The sequence below is a fragment of the Mycena indigotica genome, assembly GCF_014461135.1.
Source record: "Mycena indigotica strain 171206Taipei chromosome Unknown Mind.scaff0007, whole genome shotgun sequence".
NCBI lineage: Eukaryota > Fungi > Basidiomycota > Agaricomycetes > Agaricales > Mycenaceae > Mycena > Mycena indigotica.
Window position 1 is genome coordinate 2,416,838 of NW_023503006.1, and position 16,800 is coordinate 2,433,637.

Below are 16,800 nucleotides of genomic sequence, written 5' to 3' on the forward strand. Positions count from 1 at the left end.
CTGCCATTCACCTAACCCTCTAATTAGGGAATCTTCATTGGGAATGAAACACGGTCCATAAAGAGTGTGAAGAAGAAGTAGTAACTGCTCTTTCCAACAATTTTAAAGGGACAGGGCCGCGTCGAGAGGACTACATTAATTTATCTACGACAGGGAGGCGCCTACTAACGTTGGGGCTACACAAATACCCTCCTTCGTTCGTATTTTGTGGACCGTTTTTGTCGCTGGATTTACCCATGCCGCTTCCCGCGAATCTAATGTGATGAACCCTGGTTGAATTGTCTCGAAAATCTTCTTTTTGGGATTGAGTTGGGCCAAGGGCGTAGCATCTACGTCAAGCGACGTCGGCCGGGATTTTACGAAAACGACAATCACTGACCTTCGAAATCATCGAAGTAAACACGGTCACCTGGTTTGGAGTTGGCTGGAGGCTGGATGAGCTCAATTCCACCCTCCTTTCCCTCCTTCGAAGTAGCCTAAATCACGGTCAACCAGTGCAGGTGAATCAAACAATATGCTTTACGCAAAGAACCATGGCAAAACTCTTAACGCCGCGCATACTAGCTGGTTTGAGATTACACTGAGCTTTTCATGAGGACAGCCTTTAATACAAACCAAGATGACTTGCCACAGCGACAAGATACTTGTCCCGCATTTGCTCGATCGGAATATAGTTGACCAGTCCAGAAACAACGGTTCGAGGACCCGTTTCTTCTCCCAAGTCGATTTGCTACCCAGATGAGATGCTTCAGAGGCTCTAGACACAGTCTATCCTCACCTCCACATAAAGGCCATCAGCGTCAGGATGCTTCATTACTACGCTTAGATGAGCAAACAACCACCTCAATTCACTATGCTTACTGTCGACAATGTGACCCACTCGGAGGTCAATCATGGATGGAACAGGCTCTCCCGAGTCGTCCGCAGCTGCTGCTTTGGCGGGTGCACCGCCCTTTTTCTTTCCGCCCGTCTCATCACCAGTTGGCGGGGCCTTCTCCTTCTTCTCCTTCTTAGGTTTGCTTGCAACTTCCTTGACCGAAGATGTTGGTGTCGGCTCAGGAGCAGCTGGCTCAGCCACTTTCTCCTTCTTCTTTTTGGGCGCTTCGACTTTGCGATCTGCGCGCGGGGCATCGGTGAAATCAAAGGTTACCTCAGTAAATGAAGGCCCAAACGCGTCAGCGGCTGTCCGAACTGGTGCAGTGGATTGGATGTGGTCAAAATAACGCGTTACGCTTGGATGTGAAAAATATTCGGACGGCTTCAATTTTGACTATGGCAACAATGTTCAACAACAGCCGGTGTTCTGAATAGTGTGAACGTACTAATGTCGGATGTAAGGTTCCATATAACGCTACGTCGGCAGCCGTCAAGTAGTTGCTGACAAGGTAAGTTTTGGGGACGAGTTCTGTGTTGAGAGTCTAGTTTTCAGCGATTAAAAATGGGGAGTTGATTGTAAAACACGGCTTGGACCTTTAAGCCAGATTCATTCACAAGATCGCCCTGCGCGATCTTGCCAATCCATTCGTTCACCGCAAGCGTGTCAGTTTCCTGAGCCCCGACGTGCTGAGTGCCGTTTTGGGTGACCGATAGAACAAGGTCTTTGACAGGACTGCTGAGCTTCGATACACTGGCTTGAAAATCCATCCCGCGTAGTCGATGGGGATTCGATAGAAGATGGCGGAGGGGAAGTAGAAAACGAGTCAACGGGCTCATGTCACATACTGTAACACTCCTGCTCCCATCCCTCATTGCCGAAACGCCCACGAACAAAACAGCCACTGTAATCCTACATGCGATCTACTTGCAAACACCGCGAAACTACCAAATAATACATGCAAGCCATATCACCATGGAGGAACAACCGGTGTGGAAGGGCTTTGCGCATCTGATTCACTTGAACGCTGGAAGCGAATTGGTGAGACAATTTCGGTCGATGTAGATCGCGGAGTTGGCGCACGACTCGATGTCGAAGGCACGGCTGAAAGTGGACCGAATTGAAGAGACCCGTCCTGGCTCAGTTTTCGTCCATGGGCGACTTTGAGCCGCGCGAGTTGTTCAGAAATATAGGTGTCTCTCCGTGAAGCTGACGCGTCAGGTGCCAAGCTAGACGAGCTGAGCCGCTGTGTTGTAGCTGACGGAACAGTCGACAGCCGCCGGAAGGACATTGAACCTTGTTCTTCTGTTCTATCTTGTTGACTATGTTGGAAACGCTCAAGTTCAGCGGTAAGGAACGCCGTTCGCCGCGAACCACTGGAGGTGGGGATAGTAAATGAGAGTTGAGAGTGAAGAGATGAATGGGCAACACTCGGTTGGCCATGGTTGAAAGGGTAATCTTCTTTGTCAGTCGGACTGCGACTATGACGACGCCGGACGACACAAAACCAAACTATGGCGAGTGTGATCACCACTGCAGCAACAAGAGTACCGATAATAACTCCCAAGAGAGCTGGTTTGGCTAGTATTCTCGATGAAGTCTTGGAGTTACTAGATTCACTAGTAGCACTAGGACTGATCGATGGCCTCGAGGATGTTTAAAGATACATCTCTCCGCCACAAAAAAAACGACATACGACAAGATGGAAGGCTGCGAGGAGCTCTGTCCGCTTGCTGATACCGAAGAGCTCGCCGCAGTCGTGTTTGATCTGCCGCTCGTAGTCACGGCAGCACTAGTAGCCAGAACTCTGTACTTGTTCGATAATTCAAAGGAGGACACCCAAACTATTACTTACTTTGTTCCAGCGAGTGCTTGAAAAGTCCCATTAAGTCCAGGAAACTCGACAATCGTGGATATGTCGCCGGGCGGGATATGCTTGAGTTTCGAGCTGGAGCCGACGCCAGTGTTATTAAACCACAATTCCCATCCGATTGAGGGTTCCGACCCATCCAGAGTCCAAGAAATATTGACTAGAGCTCCCCATGAGAATGGTCCGCTAATGGGATCAAACTCCAATGCGAATGCGCGTAGATTGAAAAGAACAAAGAAACTTGACAATCTGGTTAGTTAGCGACGCGTCATATCGCTAGTGCACAAACATCAAAAAGCCAGTTGGAGGAAGCATGACACGTCCAGGCCACACAGGAGCCAGCTTCTGAGGGAGCGGGAAGCAAAATCGACGCGTTGTGTTTGTTGGTATATAAGGTGATCTCCGGTATCGAGGCTGTAGCACTGATCAAAACTATGCAGCACTTTCCGCGACGGGCTGACGACCCATTCATAGCTGCTCGTGTCTGGTGGATTGAATGAACTCCTCGGGTTGGATTGGATTGGATTGATGACAACACTAATCTTTCAATGCACATGTCCTACAACAGCTCCTACGAGTCCGTACTTGGTTATGGTCCAGGTATAAATAAAAACAGTCTCGTTTACTGGCTGACAAATGTATAGGTGCCAGACCCGACCTGGAGCTGGGTCGGGGAGCCAGGGACGGTCGTGATGTCGTTGACTCCAGTCACATCTTTCCCGCCTTCCGTTAGAGTCTTCCCGGTGGCAAACGACACTTTCGCAGAAACACCAACGGGAATAGTGGCATCCAGAGTTAACGAAGAGCCTCTCGTCCTGTACGAAACTGTGATGTTTCCGAAGGGGGTCATCAGCCAGCCACTCGCTGAAGGGATCGATGCCGTGTAGAGCGGAGCAATGGTGACAGTCTTGAAAGCGGTGCTGGTCATTTGAATACCAAGCACGGACTTGTAGAACCAGTCGTCGAAGGTACCAAGGAAGTACTGCAAATGGTTAAGAAGCCAATTATTCTCCAACAAAAACAAATGGGCGTACATGGTCGTGGGAGCGTGCGTTGATCGCCCAATGCTCCCACATACTGGTTGCGCCGTTCTCCATCCAAAAGCCCCAGCTAGGGAAGGTGGTTTGCTGCGCTACAGCTAACGCAAGGTCCGCATGTCCGTTGTTCGTTAACATGGGCAAAATATACTTGGTACTGAGAGCACCAGTGTTGAGGTGAACTCCTCGCGAGTTGACATCGGCAGCGACACTGTCGGCAACTGATTGAGCATTACTGGGGCTGGTAGTCAGGTTGAAGGCGAGAGCAAGGAGGTTGTGTGATTGACGGTAGCCGCTATCACCATTGCCAACATAATGTCCGTTGGCCCAGAAAGCGTTGTTAAAGGCAGTCTTGACTGCTGCTGCTTGCGAGGCGAATGTTGCTGCATCTTCAGTCTTTCTGAGCGTGGTGGCAACGCCGCTCATGACATCGAACATATAATACCTATAACAAAAGGTCAGATTACCTTACAGGAAGATAAGTTTGCTTACAAATACGCGGTCGCTGGTACCCTTGAGTCTTCTGGAGGATTGCCGCCTAGCGGGGAGGTTTCTGGTGTGACCCAATCACCCAAGCCGGTGCTTGCAATGTTATTTGGCGATCTTCGCTGTTCGAAATTGACGTATTTCTTCATCGCCTCATAATTGTCACTCAGAACTCTCGTGTCTCCCCGATACGCGTGAATCCATGCAGGTATAAGAACGAAGGCCGCACTGAACGTGAAAAGTAACCAGGAGCTCAATGAATTGTGTTAAGGACTTACTGCCATGGGTCAGCTTGATTGTTTGCGCCCCAACCACCGGAAGGAGCAATGACAGCGGGTGGCCCGTTGCCATCTGCGGGAATAGTATCGCGAAGATCTTCAGTGTACTTCGCGAAAAGCTCTTGAGAGTCAAGATTCATTAAAAACATTTCCTGGATATCCCGGTCAGAACAATGAATCTTTTGACGAGGCTAGAGTAACTGACAGCAGCAACCTGAGCATCGCCAGACCACCCGTTCTTTTCATAAACAGGCGTGTCGGTGGGAATTGAGTGGACATTGTTGAGCATGGTTTGAACGGAGGCAAGATGCATTCTATTGAGCAGGTCGATGGAGCATCGGAAGTCGCCGGTGAGCGCTAGGTCGTCATGGACAACCTGGCCAATGATATCGTTTGGCGTGGGGGCGGAGGAGGAAGGCCAACCGAAAATTTGCATGTATCGGTACCCTACAGAAGGATCGTCGAGAAAATAAGTCAACATTATGAGTCTACTGACCTTTATAAGAGAATTTAGGTTCGAAGGTCTCAGTGCCCAAGCCAGCCAGCCAGTATCGATCTGTCTGGAAATTGTTTGCGTAGTAGTGCTGAGTGTCTATGTACCATAATTTCATCAGTCCGTTGCACGACTATTGGAGAAGGGCCACAATCACCTTGGTACATGACCGTGCCGTCGGAATTCAGCTTTTCGCCGTAGTGAATAGTAACCAAGCTTCCTTTAGGGCCGTTCACTGTGAGCTTGACCCAGCCGACGATGACGCGCCCGAAATCCGCTACATATTGCCTTTGGATGGCGTTTAGTTCAACCAACAAGCAAAACAAGGACGAATTCCTGACCCAGGGATAGGTTGAGTGATTTTGACGGGCTTCAAACTTTCTCTCAGTCGCGTAGGTGGCTGCCTTGCACGAACAAGGATACCCTTGGGCGCTGCGGCCACAAATGCAGATTTCCAATCCTTGTCGTCGAATGACGCAAGGTTCCATTCGGCAATATTGTACCTCGCTATCGTCGCTTCTTAAAAAACGGTTCTAGAGAGTACAAGGGCAAAAGACTCACCATCGTAGTTTTCTCCTCCAAACAAATCGTCTAGTCGCGTTGGCCCTTCGATCACCTTCCAGGTACCGTCGCTGACAATCCGTTCCCGCGAGCCATCTGTGTAGACAACACTGAGGACGATTCGCAGGACCGGCTCAGCATGCCACGGTGCACTCTCCCAATTCCACGCGCTGGCTTGTGTTACGCCGTAGTGCGAGCGACCCAACTCAGCCGCGAGAGCATTGGCGGCTGGACCAGTAGTTGAGTGACGAATCCCCCAACAAAGACAAGGACGTACAATTGTCACTGGTTAAAAGGTTCTTGACATCAGCAACAACATATTGCACGCGAGTGTCGTATTTGGTAAAACCTGGCGTCATCACGTGGTCAGAGATGGGTTTTCCATTGAGCTGGATCGCAGCAAATCCGCCGGCAGCGTAGAAAAGTCGTGCTTGAGATATGCCCTTGCCTGGAAACAAGATGAGGGCTTGAACAAGATCAACGCCCGCACATACCCTCGCTGTTGAGCGTGAATTTTTTTCGTAAGAGAGGAGCAGGATGCTCGCCCAACGGGTCGGGCACACGAACTCCATTGTTCCAAGGCCCTATACCATATCGTCCGAGAACGTTGGCCGCTGCCCAAGCAGCGTCGTCGAATGTAGGATTCTGCCAGTTTGCAGGAAGAGGAGCTGTATGATCAATTCAACGACCATGAAGATAATCCAAAAATAAAAACATACTGCCAATAGTTTTCCAACTTCCGTCACTAACAAGCGCATCTCTACTGCCATCGGAATACACAATCCACGCGGACAGAATGAAGCCTGCAGCATTGTTTCTGTCACCCAAATTGGTCACACTCGCGGCGAAAACAACCTGCTGCGACCCATCAACGGCGATAGGAGCACTCTCACTGCCCGAAGCAAATGAGACTGTGATAGTAGAAGCAACACCCCAAACATCAGTTTCATTTGCCGCTTCGCCAACCAAAACTCCGTTGGCCCACAGGGCAAACAGATTATCACCAGTGGTAACGATTCGAGCGGATACGGGAGTCTTAGTCGAGTTTGAGGAAAATGAAAGGGTGCGCCGGAAAGCAACATCTCCGACTGGTGCACTACTGGCCGCGTCCGCAGTGTTCCAAATCCAAGAAGCAGTAGAGAGGGACGGGGTTGGAACGGTTGGAAGAGACAATGTGACGCCGTTTGACCAAGGAGAAACACCATAGGTTCCCAAACTTATAGGAGTATCCCAGTTCGCATCGGATGTGGAAGGCAGTTGAAAGTCCGCCGGAATGGTGGCGGTAGCCTTCCAAGTACCAGTTGTTGTCGAGTTTGAGGTTGTGAGCGTCACTGAAGTGCCGTCCGAGAGCGACACAAGAGCAGCAAATATAACACCCGCTGCACCAGCTGCGCGGTTTGTTGCTCGAATCGCAAATACGAGAGATGTTGCAGTGTTGTCTAACGCAATGTCGCGGAATATCTGTCCGGTTCTCCATGCATCTGTCACATCGGGAGCACTTCCAACGACAACACCATTTGCGTAAAGTGTGTAAAGGTCGTCTGCGGTGATTAAAAAGGACGCGCTAACGGCAGTCTTGCCCGCGGGGATGGCGTAAGTGAGTCGCAAAGCGATATCGCCAGCAGGAGCGGCAGGTGGAGTTTGACCAGGGGAAGGGGTCCATATCCAACTAGCGCCATTGAATGCGGCCGTTAGTTGTGGCGAAACAATGGTAGTATTCTTTCCAATCCAAGCGCTGGTGCCCCAATCATTTTGTGAAAGAAAACCGGTGGTAAATGTCGACTGGGCCGAGGCAGAGCCTGCAGAAGACACAACGGCCACGGTCCAGAAGTATTGCGTGTCGGAACTAAGAGCGGGGCCAGAATACGGGGCAAGGTATGGATTTGATGATGGTATAACGCCCGAGTCCCAAACGTCGGACTTCCCAGCAGCAGAAGCGGAAATGGTCAGACGATAGGAAGTTTGGCTGACACTGCGAGCAGAAGAGGCGATTTTCCATGAAAAACGAGGAGAAACATCGATGCCGAGAGGTGCTACTTGGTTCTCGACGAGAAGCGAGTTGAGAGTTACTGGATGGGAGGTTGAATAAGAGGTAAAGATGCCCGAAGGACAACGCACTCTGGGCATTTGCTGTTGGTAGCCCCCAAAACACGCCTAAGCCGGCGACAATACAGAGAAGCCGCATAGCGAGGGGGTAAAGCTAGCCTAGCGGCAAGTACGTCTGCATCGTCGCCTGAAATACTTCTGCGTAGGTTAAGGGACGGTGCAAAGAACTGGGTACAGTGTGCATACCAAATCATAAGACCCATACATGTGATGTGAGGAAGACGATTTTTGTTTTCGAGAGCAGCTCTCTCCACTTCGATCACAGCCCGGCGCTGTGCTTGTTGTTGGCTTGGGAGCAACCTCGTCGTCGAAGGTAACTCGTGACAGCAAAGGCAGGTGGCGTGACCTTCTGCCGATCATCTATCCCTGATCCGATACGATGAGCTCGAAAATCAAGGCAAAAAGCATTGTGGTACCTGGAAAAGCGAGTGGCAGAATGACGAGCTCGGGCCGCCATTTGTCTGTTCACTAGACCCTTGACTATTAGCAACGCAAAATCAAACAATAATCAAACCCAAGCAAGACTAGTGATAGGCTCGCTCACTCAACTTGCACTGGACCACAAGGACGATTGAGAATCTTAGATCAGTATCTCTGGACGAAGCGTAAGTGCCATTGACGGAAATCTAGTGCGTTAGATTTGGACCATTCTTCCGTCGTCGACGCCCTTTGGAATGGCGAGCGCTGAAAATCTTAGTTACACTAAACGCCAAAGAACGCCGGTGAACGACGCCGAAGCAAAGTAATATGCGAAGAATTTCGATGATCTGCAACCGCTCCAAGGGGCAGAAGGTCGCAATATCTTAACAACAAAGCAAAATGTAGGCCGAAGTGATAGTCTATCTATGTCCACATTCCACCACGGTTAGCAAGAGCGACCAAGTCATCTCTATCGATGCTATCCTCCACCATGCTTCGGAAAAGACCCTTTTCTTGCAGTATGAGCTCTTCGGGCGAGCCGAATTCAGCAAGTCTTCCGGCGTCCAGCACAATCTGTGAAGTCTGTTGGCATCAAGAAAGCAAGTTGGTTTAGGCTCACAATGCGGTCGTAGTCCATAACAGTCTGAAGACGGTGTGCGACGGTGATAATTGTAGTACCCTTGAATTCATTGCGAAGTGTTCTCTGGATGAGAGCATCGGTTTCAAAATCTATCGCGTGAAATGAGCAAATGAAAGAAGATTGAGAACAACACGATAACCTATGGCGGAAGTAGCCTCGTCGAGGATAACAAGAGGACTACGTCGCACGATAGCTCGAGCCATTGCCACAATTTGCCTTTCCCCAAGAGACATATTGCTGCCCTCCCGAGCTACAACACTGTCGAGTGTGAGACCACTGCTGTGTCCGTCAATGCGAAGACTGAATAAACCAGCACCACGAAGCGCGTCATTGAGAGTCGAGTCTTCCCGTTCTCCAAAAGGATCCAAGTTAGCCCGGATAGTTCCGGCCAATAACTCGGGCTACAGACTAAATTGTCGTTACGCTGAGCTAAAAACACAGTGCGTACCACTTGAGGAATAATGGTGATATTGGATCTGAGAGAATCCAAGTTGATTTTGTGGATTGGGATGTTGTCGTAGATGATCTCTCCTTCCGTCGGGATGAATCGAAGCAAGGCAAGCGTCAATGAGCTCTGAGGCGAAGCATGAGATAAAGAGGAACAGGGTGCGAGAAGTCAACCTTGCCGCTCCCCGTCCGACCAACTAACACCAGTTTATCAGTGGCGTTTCCAGCACATCTTGTTCCTTCTCACCTATGCCGATCCGCTCACCAGACTTGATTTTCAAGTTGATCTAGTTGTTTTCATGGGTTCCGATGTTCAAGACCGAGATGATTAAGCTCACATTGTGTAATACATTTGGTTCATCCTAGGGAGACAGGTCACACCGGCACAACAAAAAGAGTCCAACAACTCACAGCAGAGTATCGAGCAGAAACATTTTGGACAATCAACTGGCCAGATGCTGGCCAGTAAGCTGGCGGAGTAGCATCTTTGGTTGGCCTAGGTTCTTGCTCAATCTCGATATATTCTTCGATCCGCTCCAGATTGTTGGCTGGGAGATGGTGAACGGAGGGGACAGTATTCATCCGAGACACTGACCGTCAAGTTGAGCTGCATTAGTGATCCTAACCCACCAAAGAATCATCCGCGTCACTATCAACACTGTCAGGGAGGTTTAAAAAGTAAAAACCAACACACTTGACATGGCCATCGAGAGGGAGAAGCCGACATTGGCTGCATCTTGACCAGATCCAGGACCAAGTAGTAGATACCACCCAAGAGCAGCTGAATAAACTGCGCCGAGTGAATCAGACCGAACTGTGATCCAACTACATAAAGGTATTTTCAGTACAAGGCAAGCCATATTGTTCATGTTCCTTACCGATTCAAGTTCCAATAGGAAATCGCTGGACGTGTCAAGAGATCTACACGCCGGGCAGACTCCTCGAGGAACAATCCCTGAACTTGATATGCGCGAATGGAAGCTGCGATCTGGTTAGCAGTCGATCAGAAAGACAACGCAAGTCGTACGAAGACCGGCAACGGCAGCGGAAAAACTGTAACGTAGTTAGATCCCCGGTTTTGCGTGACGAAAAGCAAACAGACTGGGCGAGCATCGGCGACCGGGCACGAGACTAATGAATAGGTATATGCGTCAACGGCATAAATTTCTCACGCACCACTTCACGTTGGATAGGGAGCTGGGCTGACAGATAGACCCACCCAGCGAATGCGGAAGCTGCAATAATCATTGCACCAGGCAGCAGGAAAGTCGGAGAAATAATCATGACGGCAACAAATTTAGCGAGAATACTGTAATGAAGTCAGACTCTTTGGTAGAATGCGTCCAAGACTGACCTAATCGTCCGCTCCAATGATGCGATAGCACCGTTGGCAAAAGAGCCGTCAACTAGAAGAATTCAAGTTAGCGAATGAATATATAGCAAACAAGAACAACCGGCCCGGGCACCTTTGTTTGTATCCTGGGTCGCCCGTGCGAGAACTCGACTCATTGGCGTGGTATCGAGCCATCGAAGTGTGGTTCCAACGATGGCTGCCATTAGCTTTTCGTGAATGATTCTGATCGCGCGCAGAGTTCCCGAGGCATATAAAACCAAGGCCATTATGTAAAGAACCATTGCAATGCAAACTGAACCAGTGTAGACGCCGAGGTAACTGTCATTCATGAGCTACGGTGATCACGTAAGGACAAAACTCACTAAGGTACGTCAACAGAGGATGCGGGCTTATCGACATATTGGCGCGACCAATAGCCGAGGAACCAGGCTTGAAACGCCGTCATAGTCTCGTTGAGCGCCAACAGCACGCAAATAGACCCCATAAACAAGACAGGATGTGCACTCAAGTTGGCAAAGAACAATTTATCTGAGAGGTAAGTTTATATTTGAAGCATAGCAATAATCAGCCAACTGACATGTTGACCATTTGACCATCCCCTGTTGTGCCTTTTCCTCGACTATCAGTTTCCCGCGAGATATGTCTGTGGTCACAGCTTTGATGGGCTCAGGGTTGCTCTGTTCAAGCGTCGTCTCCACTTCCAAAACTCCTTCTGATACAGAGACCTTGTCAATAGATCCCTGCGAGATGGACCCATCGTTGTGAATCGAAACAACATGCCCGCAAATAGGGCGAACAAGGTTGACGTGATGAGTCTGCAAAGAGGTCAACGGTCTTGTCTTAGGATAACAGGGTGTCACGTTCCACAAGGATGATCGTCCTTCCTTCCACCAGATCACTCGAGAAACAATGTTTCACGATCCATTTTGCGGTATGGATATCCACAGCCGAGAAGACATCATCAAGAAGAATTATCTTGGCTGAAGAGTAAATCGCTCGTGCTAGACTAACGCGAGCACGTTGTCCGCCACTCAGGCTCAAACCTTTCTCTCCGATCTGGTTGGATTTAGTCCAAGTAGTCAAGGAGGGGACATAAGGGCACCTCAGTTTCGTCTCCGGCAGCGAAGGTTTTCAAATCAGGGTATAAGGCGCATGCGTGAAGAACTATGAAGGTTGAATACAATTCGGAGTCAGCAGAGGTGTTGTTAAACCTTTCCTATACCGTTCTTCATCAAACGGAGCACGATAGTCAAGCACAATGTTTTGCTTGAAGGTAGCATTCTCAATCCAAGGCTGCTGGGCTGCGTAGGCAATCCCCTCTTCTCGAGGTAAATTTACCCAAGAATGAGAGGTTGTATGAGTCACGTGCATTTCACCTGATACATACGCGTCAGTCACATGTCCGTGCACAACATATGAGCAAACCCAGTAAAGCTAAAAGCATAGCAGTTTTGCCCTGCAAAGTATGAGATATCTATGACCACTGATGATACTGACATACCACTCCAGTGGGACCCAGGATGATGTTGATAACTCCGGGCATGAAAAGAATGGGCGCCTTCACGCGAAGCCTGAATTCGTCTGCACCGGCGCTGACTGACCAAGAGAATTCGGTGTCTTGAATTCCTATTTTGGAAGACTGTTGAGTTGTGGAAGCATCAGCCATCGGCGAGTCAAGCATTTCCGTCTGTAAGCAGACTAGTTCAGTACTCGCAGTGGGTTAAGCAAGCCTGACTCACGGTCCTCAAGAACTCGTCAATCCGATCAAGAGAGACTTTGGCTGCATGATATGCGACGTTGAAATACGGAGGGTAGATAATATACGGGTAAAATACCTTCAGTGATATTAGGAATATTGTCCACTGCTCTTGCAATTGATGGACGCAGAATTCCATCCAGGATGGTTAGCGCGGTAAACACGACGGATGCTGGTTTCGGATGGTTGTTTCAGGGGAGCACAAGGACCAACAACACTATTCATACCTGTTAGTTTTTGCTTCATGACAAGGGTCTTGGAAGAGATAAGCACTACAGTTTAAAAAGTGGCACAGGACCTACATATGTGGAGAAAGTGCCAAGCATAATAAGCAAAGGAATGATGAAGCTTCGACTGCATTAGACGAAAGCTGAAGGGGTAACTCACTCTTACTTCGTTGTCTTCGTCAAGAATGTCAAAAGACGAACTACCCAAATAGCAGAGAGTTCCTGAGCACGAGCAGCAGATATCTTGGTTTGTACATGCCGCTCAAGGGCGAAAGACTTGATCATGCGAAGAACGGACACCGCTTCGAGAAATTTAGATGAGGACTCGGCCATAAATTCCCATACTTTCAGTGACATTTTGAACGCGCTGGTCAGTTTTCTTTCTGGAAATGATTTGGTACTTTCGCAGCAGTCTCCCGAGCCAGTATGGCACGGGCAGAGTCAGAACAATGACCGCGAGTCCCACCAAAGCACTATGTGAGAGCTCAGACACCATTTCCAATCAGCATGATCAACCAGCGCGCACCTCCAACCCACAATCGAATATAAAAATGACATTCCCAAAGCGATCTGGAAGGGGAAAACCACGACTGGATGTCACAAATGAGCCAACACAGAAGGAGATCTAGCAAAATATACCGACAGTTAATCCAGAATTCCAGCGATCCCGATAGGATCGTAAGGTCGGAAGTGACAAGGTTATTCATACGTCCAATGAGGTTATGGGAATCAGTTTTTTCTGACCTCGACGGTGTCAGCCGGAGGCGTAGAGAGTGCCGAAACAACAGCTGGACAAGGATTGCTTCCAGCTGTACGCGTTGCCGAGTCTTGGCAAGGTCAGCTTGGTCGGCAAGATTGTATTAACGCACAGAATGATACGTATAGCGTGCTTGCGTTAGTGAACGAGAAGTGGGAGCAGCGAAGAGTAAAATGACCCAAACCCATGGTTTGAAGAACGGCTGTTCTGTTTCAAGGGACCTGGGAGACTGCATCAATTTGGCAGAGTGATAAGAATTCGACCTACCTCAGAAGCTTATTCATAACAAGTGGTTCCGCGAATTGCAAGGTATGCTAAAAAGACGATAAGACGCGTGAAGTGCGGATAACGGGAGATATACGATAACAAATGACAGAGTGAGCAAAGTCACGTATAGTGAACCTAAGAGGCAACGATGAACTTTGTCACACTCATTGCAAGGCAAAAAAACTCACGAAAGACTTTGAATATGCCCCGCAATAGACTCTTGCTCGCAGTGGGGCTCTGAGGGTCCATGATTGACAAATTCTTAGCGGTTAAATAAGCCGCTGCATCGGAATCGGCGAGTGGAGGGAATTGGTCGACGCTCAGACCACTGTGCTTGAAAGCGCGGAAAATGAGGGGTTCCAGGTAGAAATAGGTCAAGGAGGAAAACCATGAGCTGGTTTGCTCTGCATTAGGTTCTTCCATGGGATTCTACAAATGCTCGTTAGAAGAATGAAAAGGCGTGAACCCAATCAGTCATCTCACATGAGCGTCCACTGGCGTATAGAGACGAGGACGGAAAAGAGGAATGACAATCGCAGTCATGAAGAGGAAAGCAGCTTTCGTCCAAATGATCCAGCCTTCAGATGCATCCTTGGGAATCAACGTATACGTTGTTAGTGGAAACAAGTCGCGATACGCGACCGACCCGAACGCAACCGTAAGAATGATTTGGAGCTGAGTCCCTCTGTCGGAAAGCAAAACAAGTAGGGTGACGTAGCTATATGTCGCTAGTAGCAGCCCATTTTCAAGCGTTGGTTGACGGAGCAGAAGGGTCAACTGGGCCGTAGCTAGAGCAGCACAGGTTGCAATTTGCAGCCAAGCAAATCCATCTCGTGGGTGACGGGTTTTGAAATCTTTCCTTGTTGGTCCTGTGCCACGCAATATGGCAACAGTGTAGTGTCCGAGGCAATAGATAAAAGAGGCTGCTGCTGTAAAAGCAGGGAATAATCTGTGGTCGTTGAGCGCGCTAAGTGTTCTTTACATAAGGCGTACTGGTCCATAGAGATGCAGTAGAAAGAAGGGGGGGAAAGTGGTAGAACCTACGGGGGACGGTGACCGTCGTATAAAAGAGTTACTCGGGAATCGCTGATGACGATCTCCACGGTTCCCACAGTTTGAAAATAGATACGATAGGCTACATAGACTTTTCTAGCCAAGTTAACCTAACCGTACACTCTTGACGACCTTGGAGATACCAGACCGTTCTCCATCATATCTCCCTGTTGAAGCCAAACCACCCTTGAAGACGGCTTTCTGCGAGGCCACCTTCATATTGGCTTTCTTGAATTTCTCGCGTTTCTTCACCCGAGGATTGCGAACGCTCTTAGGTCGCCGTGGTGTTAGGCCCTTATTCATTAAAATGGCGCGGGTCAATGAACGAGGACCATCAGTTTCACTTTCTTCAAAGTCGGGTCTATTTTTGTTAGCAGTCGAACATAGTACCTGGTAAAGCAAGCGTACCGAGCGGCCGCTTGTGCAGCTTCATATTCTGCTTTCTTTCTGGCCTTCTTCTCTTTCGACGTACGCTTGATGAGCTCATAATAACCCTCTGCATCTTGTGTTTCTTCCTCGACTTCAATTTGTTTAGACGGCGGTTCTGAATCGTCGAGATCTTGACCCTTTTGCATACTCTTCGAATGCTTATTAAGTTGCTTCCTTGCTTCTCGATATGGTATATCATCATCTCCACCGATTGCTTGGTTCCGAGCACCCTGTCGTCGGGCACTTGCGCTCTCAATTTTGGATGTATGGAACCGGAGACTTTTTCTTCGAGCCTGTTTGTCCGCAACATCCGCATGTTGCAGGAAGGTTGCTTCCCCGTAGCCATCGTCGTTAAATTGCGGTTTATGCTCGACTGTGGAGGTGGTAAATTCGGGCTCAACCAGGTCGAATATAGGCAAAGGAGCGGGATTTTTCGTCTTTTCTGCGGTTTTGCGCCGCTTTTTAGGTCGAGGAGCGTCTAATTCTTCTTGATCGACATCTGCATCGTCCAGCAAACCTTCCAATTCGCCCTCGTCCAGCCCCTTCATGCGATCCAATTTCCACAATTCATTCGCATCAAGTAGATCACCCTCGTCGGACTCCTCGTCATCGAGGTCCGAGTCCGAAGCTGCGAAGTCAAGGTCCTCCAGTGTTATAAGGGCTTGCTTGAGTGTCAATAACCGTGACATAATTGGATGGTTGCGCAGTAGTTCTGGTCTGCGGGCATACTTGCTGCTAGAACGTAGATGCAAGTAAAATGCTAACGCTGTCGCATACGATAACAAAGTTTCTACGGCACTGGTAAAGAAGGCAAAGACATGGATGGAAAGACTTACGGTAGTGAAGATGGATCATCCCAAGACCAGGACCTCCTTGCATTCTAAAAAAATAAGCACCATCAGAGAGAAAAAAGCGACCCAGAAGTGAGTATAACTTGCGAGGCAATCTTCTGGCGCGTCTTGGTAAGGCTTTCCGCTGTGTCTTCCCAGTCGCGGGCAAGAGCAAGCGTCTCTGGACTGTTTTTTTCGAGGCTACGAATGAGGGACCGCGTATCTTGCGGCTCTACTAATGGTGCTGGGTCCTCCTGGACAGCATCGCTTGTCAAACAAATCAAGTCGTTGAAAGCAGTGGAAGAAAGGAGAACATACACGGCCATCGGCTCGACAACATCATCTAGCCCAAAATCGAAGTCTTGCATTGCGTCTCGAGCTTTAGCTTGAAGTCGTATAGCCTCTTGTTCTTCAAGTTCATTGGCTTGCTCGTCGTCCGAGTCCAGTTGGGCAGCATTGGAAGAATAATACGCTGAGCGGCCACGACCCCATCCTTCCTCTTCCGAGTCTTCTGATGATAATTCTTTTTTCTTTTTCTTGCTTTTTTTGGATTTGGATTTCGTTGTCGAGAGAGCAGAAGCTGCTTCGGGTGTTTCTTCTTCTTCACCCATAGATTCGTCGTCGTCATCGTCATCTATCCCTAGTCCAAAAACCTCCTCTTCGTCTCCCTCCAAGTCTTCATCTTCAATGTCCCCGTCCAACAGAATTTTGTCGCGAGCAGCATGAACTACAGGAGATTTGAGCTGTTAATAATACTGACCAGGAAAAAGTAAACGTACATTGATCCTCATCGTCTAGAGGAATGTCAGAGGCTTTATTCCACTTCTTGACTTTGCTTTCGTTGCGGTCTACTGGACGAGGTTTGCTGGCGGCAACAGTCTTCCGCGGACGTCGAGGCATCTTTCGAAAATAAAT

The 16,800-nt window shown here is 49.0% G+C and overlaps 3 protein-coding genes across 3 annotated transcripts; all 3 read right to left on the reverse strand.

The window, feature by feature from the left end:
- Window positions 1-144: 144 nt before the first annotated feature.
- On the reverse strand, window positions 145-1,644 carry MIND_00852500 (uncharacterized protein; the record flags this gene model as incomplete). The annotated part of the gene is made up of 8 exons (XM_037365188.1): window positions 145-374; window positions 410-476; window positions 524-585; window positions 625-730; window positions 779-816; window positions 862-1,270; window positions 1,323-1,418; window positions 1,471-1,644. 8 exons carry the CDS (start codon window positions 1,642-1,644, stop codon window positions 145-147), a joined length of 1,182 nt encoding a protein of 393 aa, XP_037218430.1.
- A 1,722-nt stretch (window positions 1,645-3,366) lies between these two features.
- On the reverse strand, window positions 3,367-7,784 carry MIND_00852600 (uncharacterized protein; the record flags this gene model as incomplete). Its single annotated transcript, XM_037365189.1, has 13 exons — window positions 3,367-3,726; window positions 3,779-4,226; window positions 4,274-4,495; window positions 4,546-4,697; window positions 4,751-4,992; window positions 5,042-5,137; window positions 5,196-5,326; window positions 5,380-5,545; window positions 5,600-5,827; window positions 5,877-6,047; window positions 6,094-6,267; window positions 6,319-7,668; window positions 7,718-7,784. 13 exons carry the CDS (start codon window positions 7,782-7,784, stop codon window positions 3,367-3,369), a joined length of 3,807 nt encoding a protein of 1,268 aa, XP_037218431.1.
- Window positions 7,785-8,548: 764 nt separating this feature from the next.
- Window positions 8,549-16,785, reverse strand: MIND_00852700 (uncharacterized protein; the record flags this gene model as incomplete). The annotated part of the gene is made up of 41 exons (XM_037365190.1): window positions 8,549-8,698; window positions 8,745-8,854; window positions 8,905-9,166; window positions 9,214-9,339; window positions 9,387-9,409; window positions 9,460-9,499; window positions 9,551-9,574; window positions 9,624-9,760; window positions 9,808-9,861; window positions 9,907-10,037; window positions 10,091-10,193; window positions 10,240-10,265; window positions 10,315-10,343; window positions 10,389-10,521; window positions 10,567-10,618; window positions 10,679-10,884; window positions 10,929-11,094; window positions 11,144-11,381; window positions 11,578-11,622; window positions 11,669-11,730; window positions 11,778-11,942; window positions 11,992-12,022; window positions 12,068-12,253; window positions 12,306-12,346; window positions 12,402-12,494; window positions 12,550-12,577; window positions 12,625-12,670; window positions 12,716-12,851; window positions 12,895-13,022; window positions 13,076-13,139; window positions 13,193-13,376; window positions 13,419-13,527; window positions 13,574-13,620; window positions 13,668-13,708; window positions 13,762-14,002; window positions 14,057-14,522; window positions 14,567-14,613; window positions 14,747-14,969; window positions 15,017-15,886; window positions 15,973-16,612; window positions 16,665-16,785. 41 exons carry the CDS (start codon window positions 16,783-16,785, stop codon window positions 8,549-8,551), a joined length of 6,024 nt encoding a protein of 2,007 aa, XP_037218432.1.
- Between the last annotated feature and the right edge of the window lie 15 nt (window positions 16,786-16,800).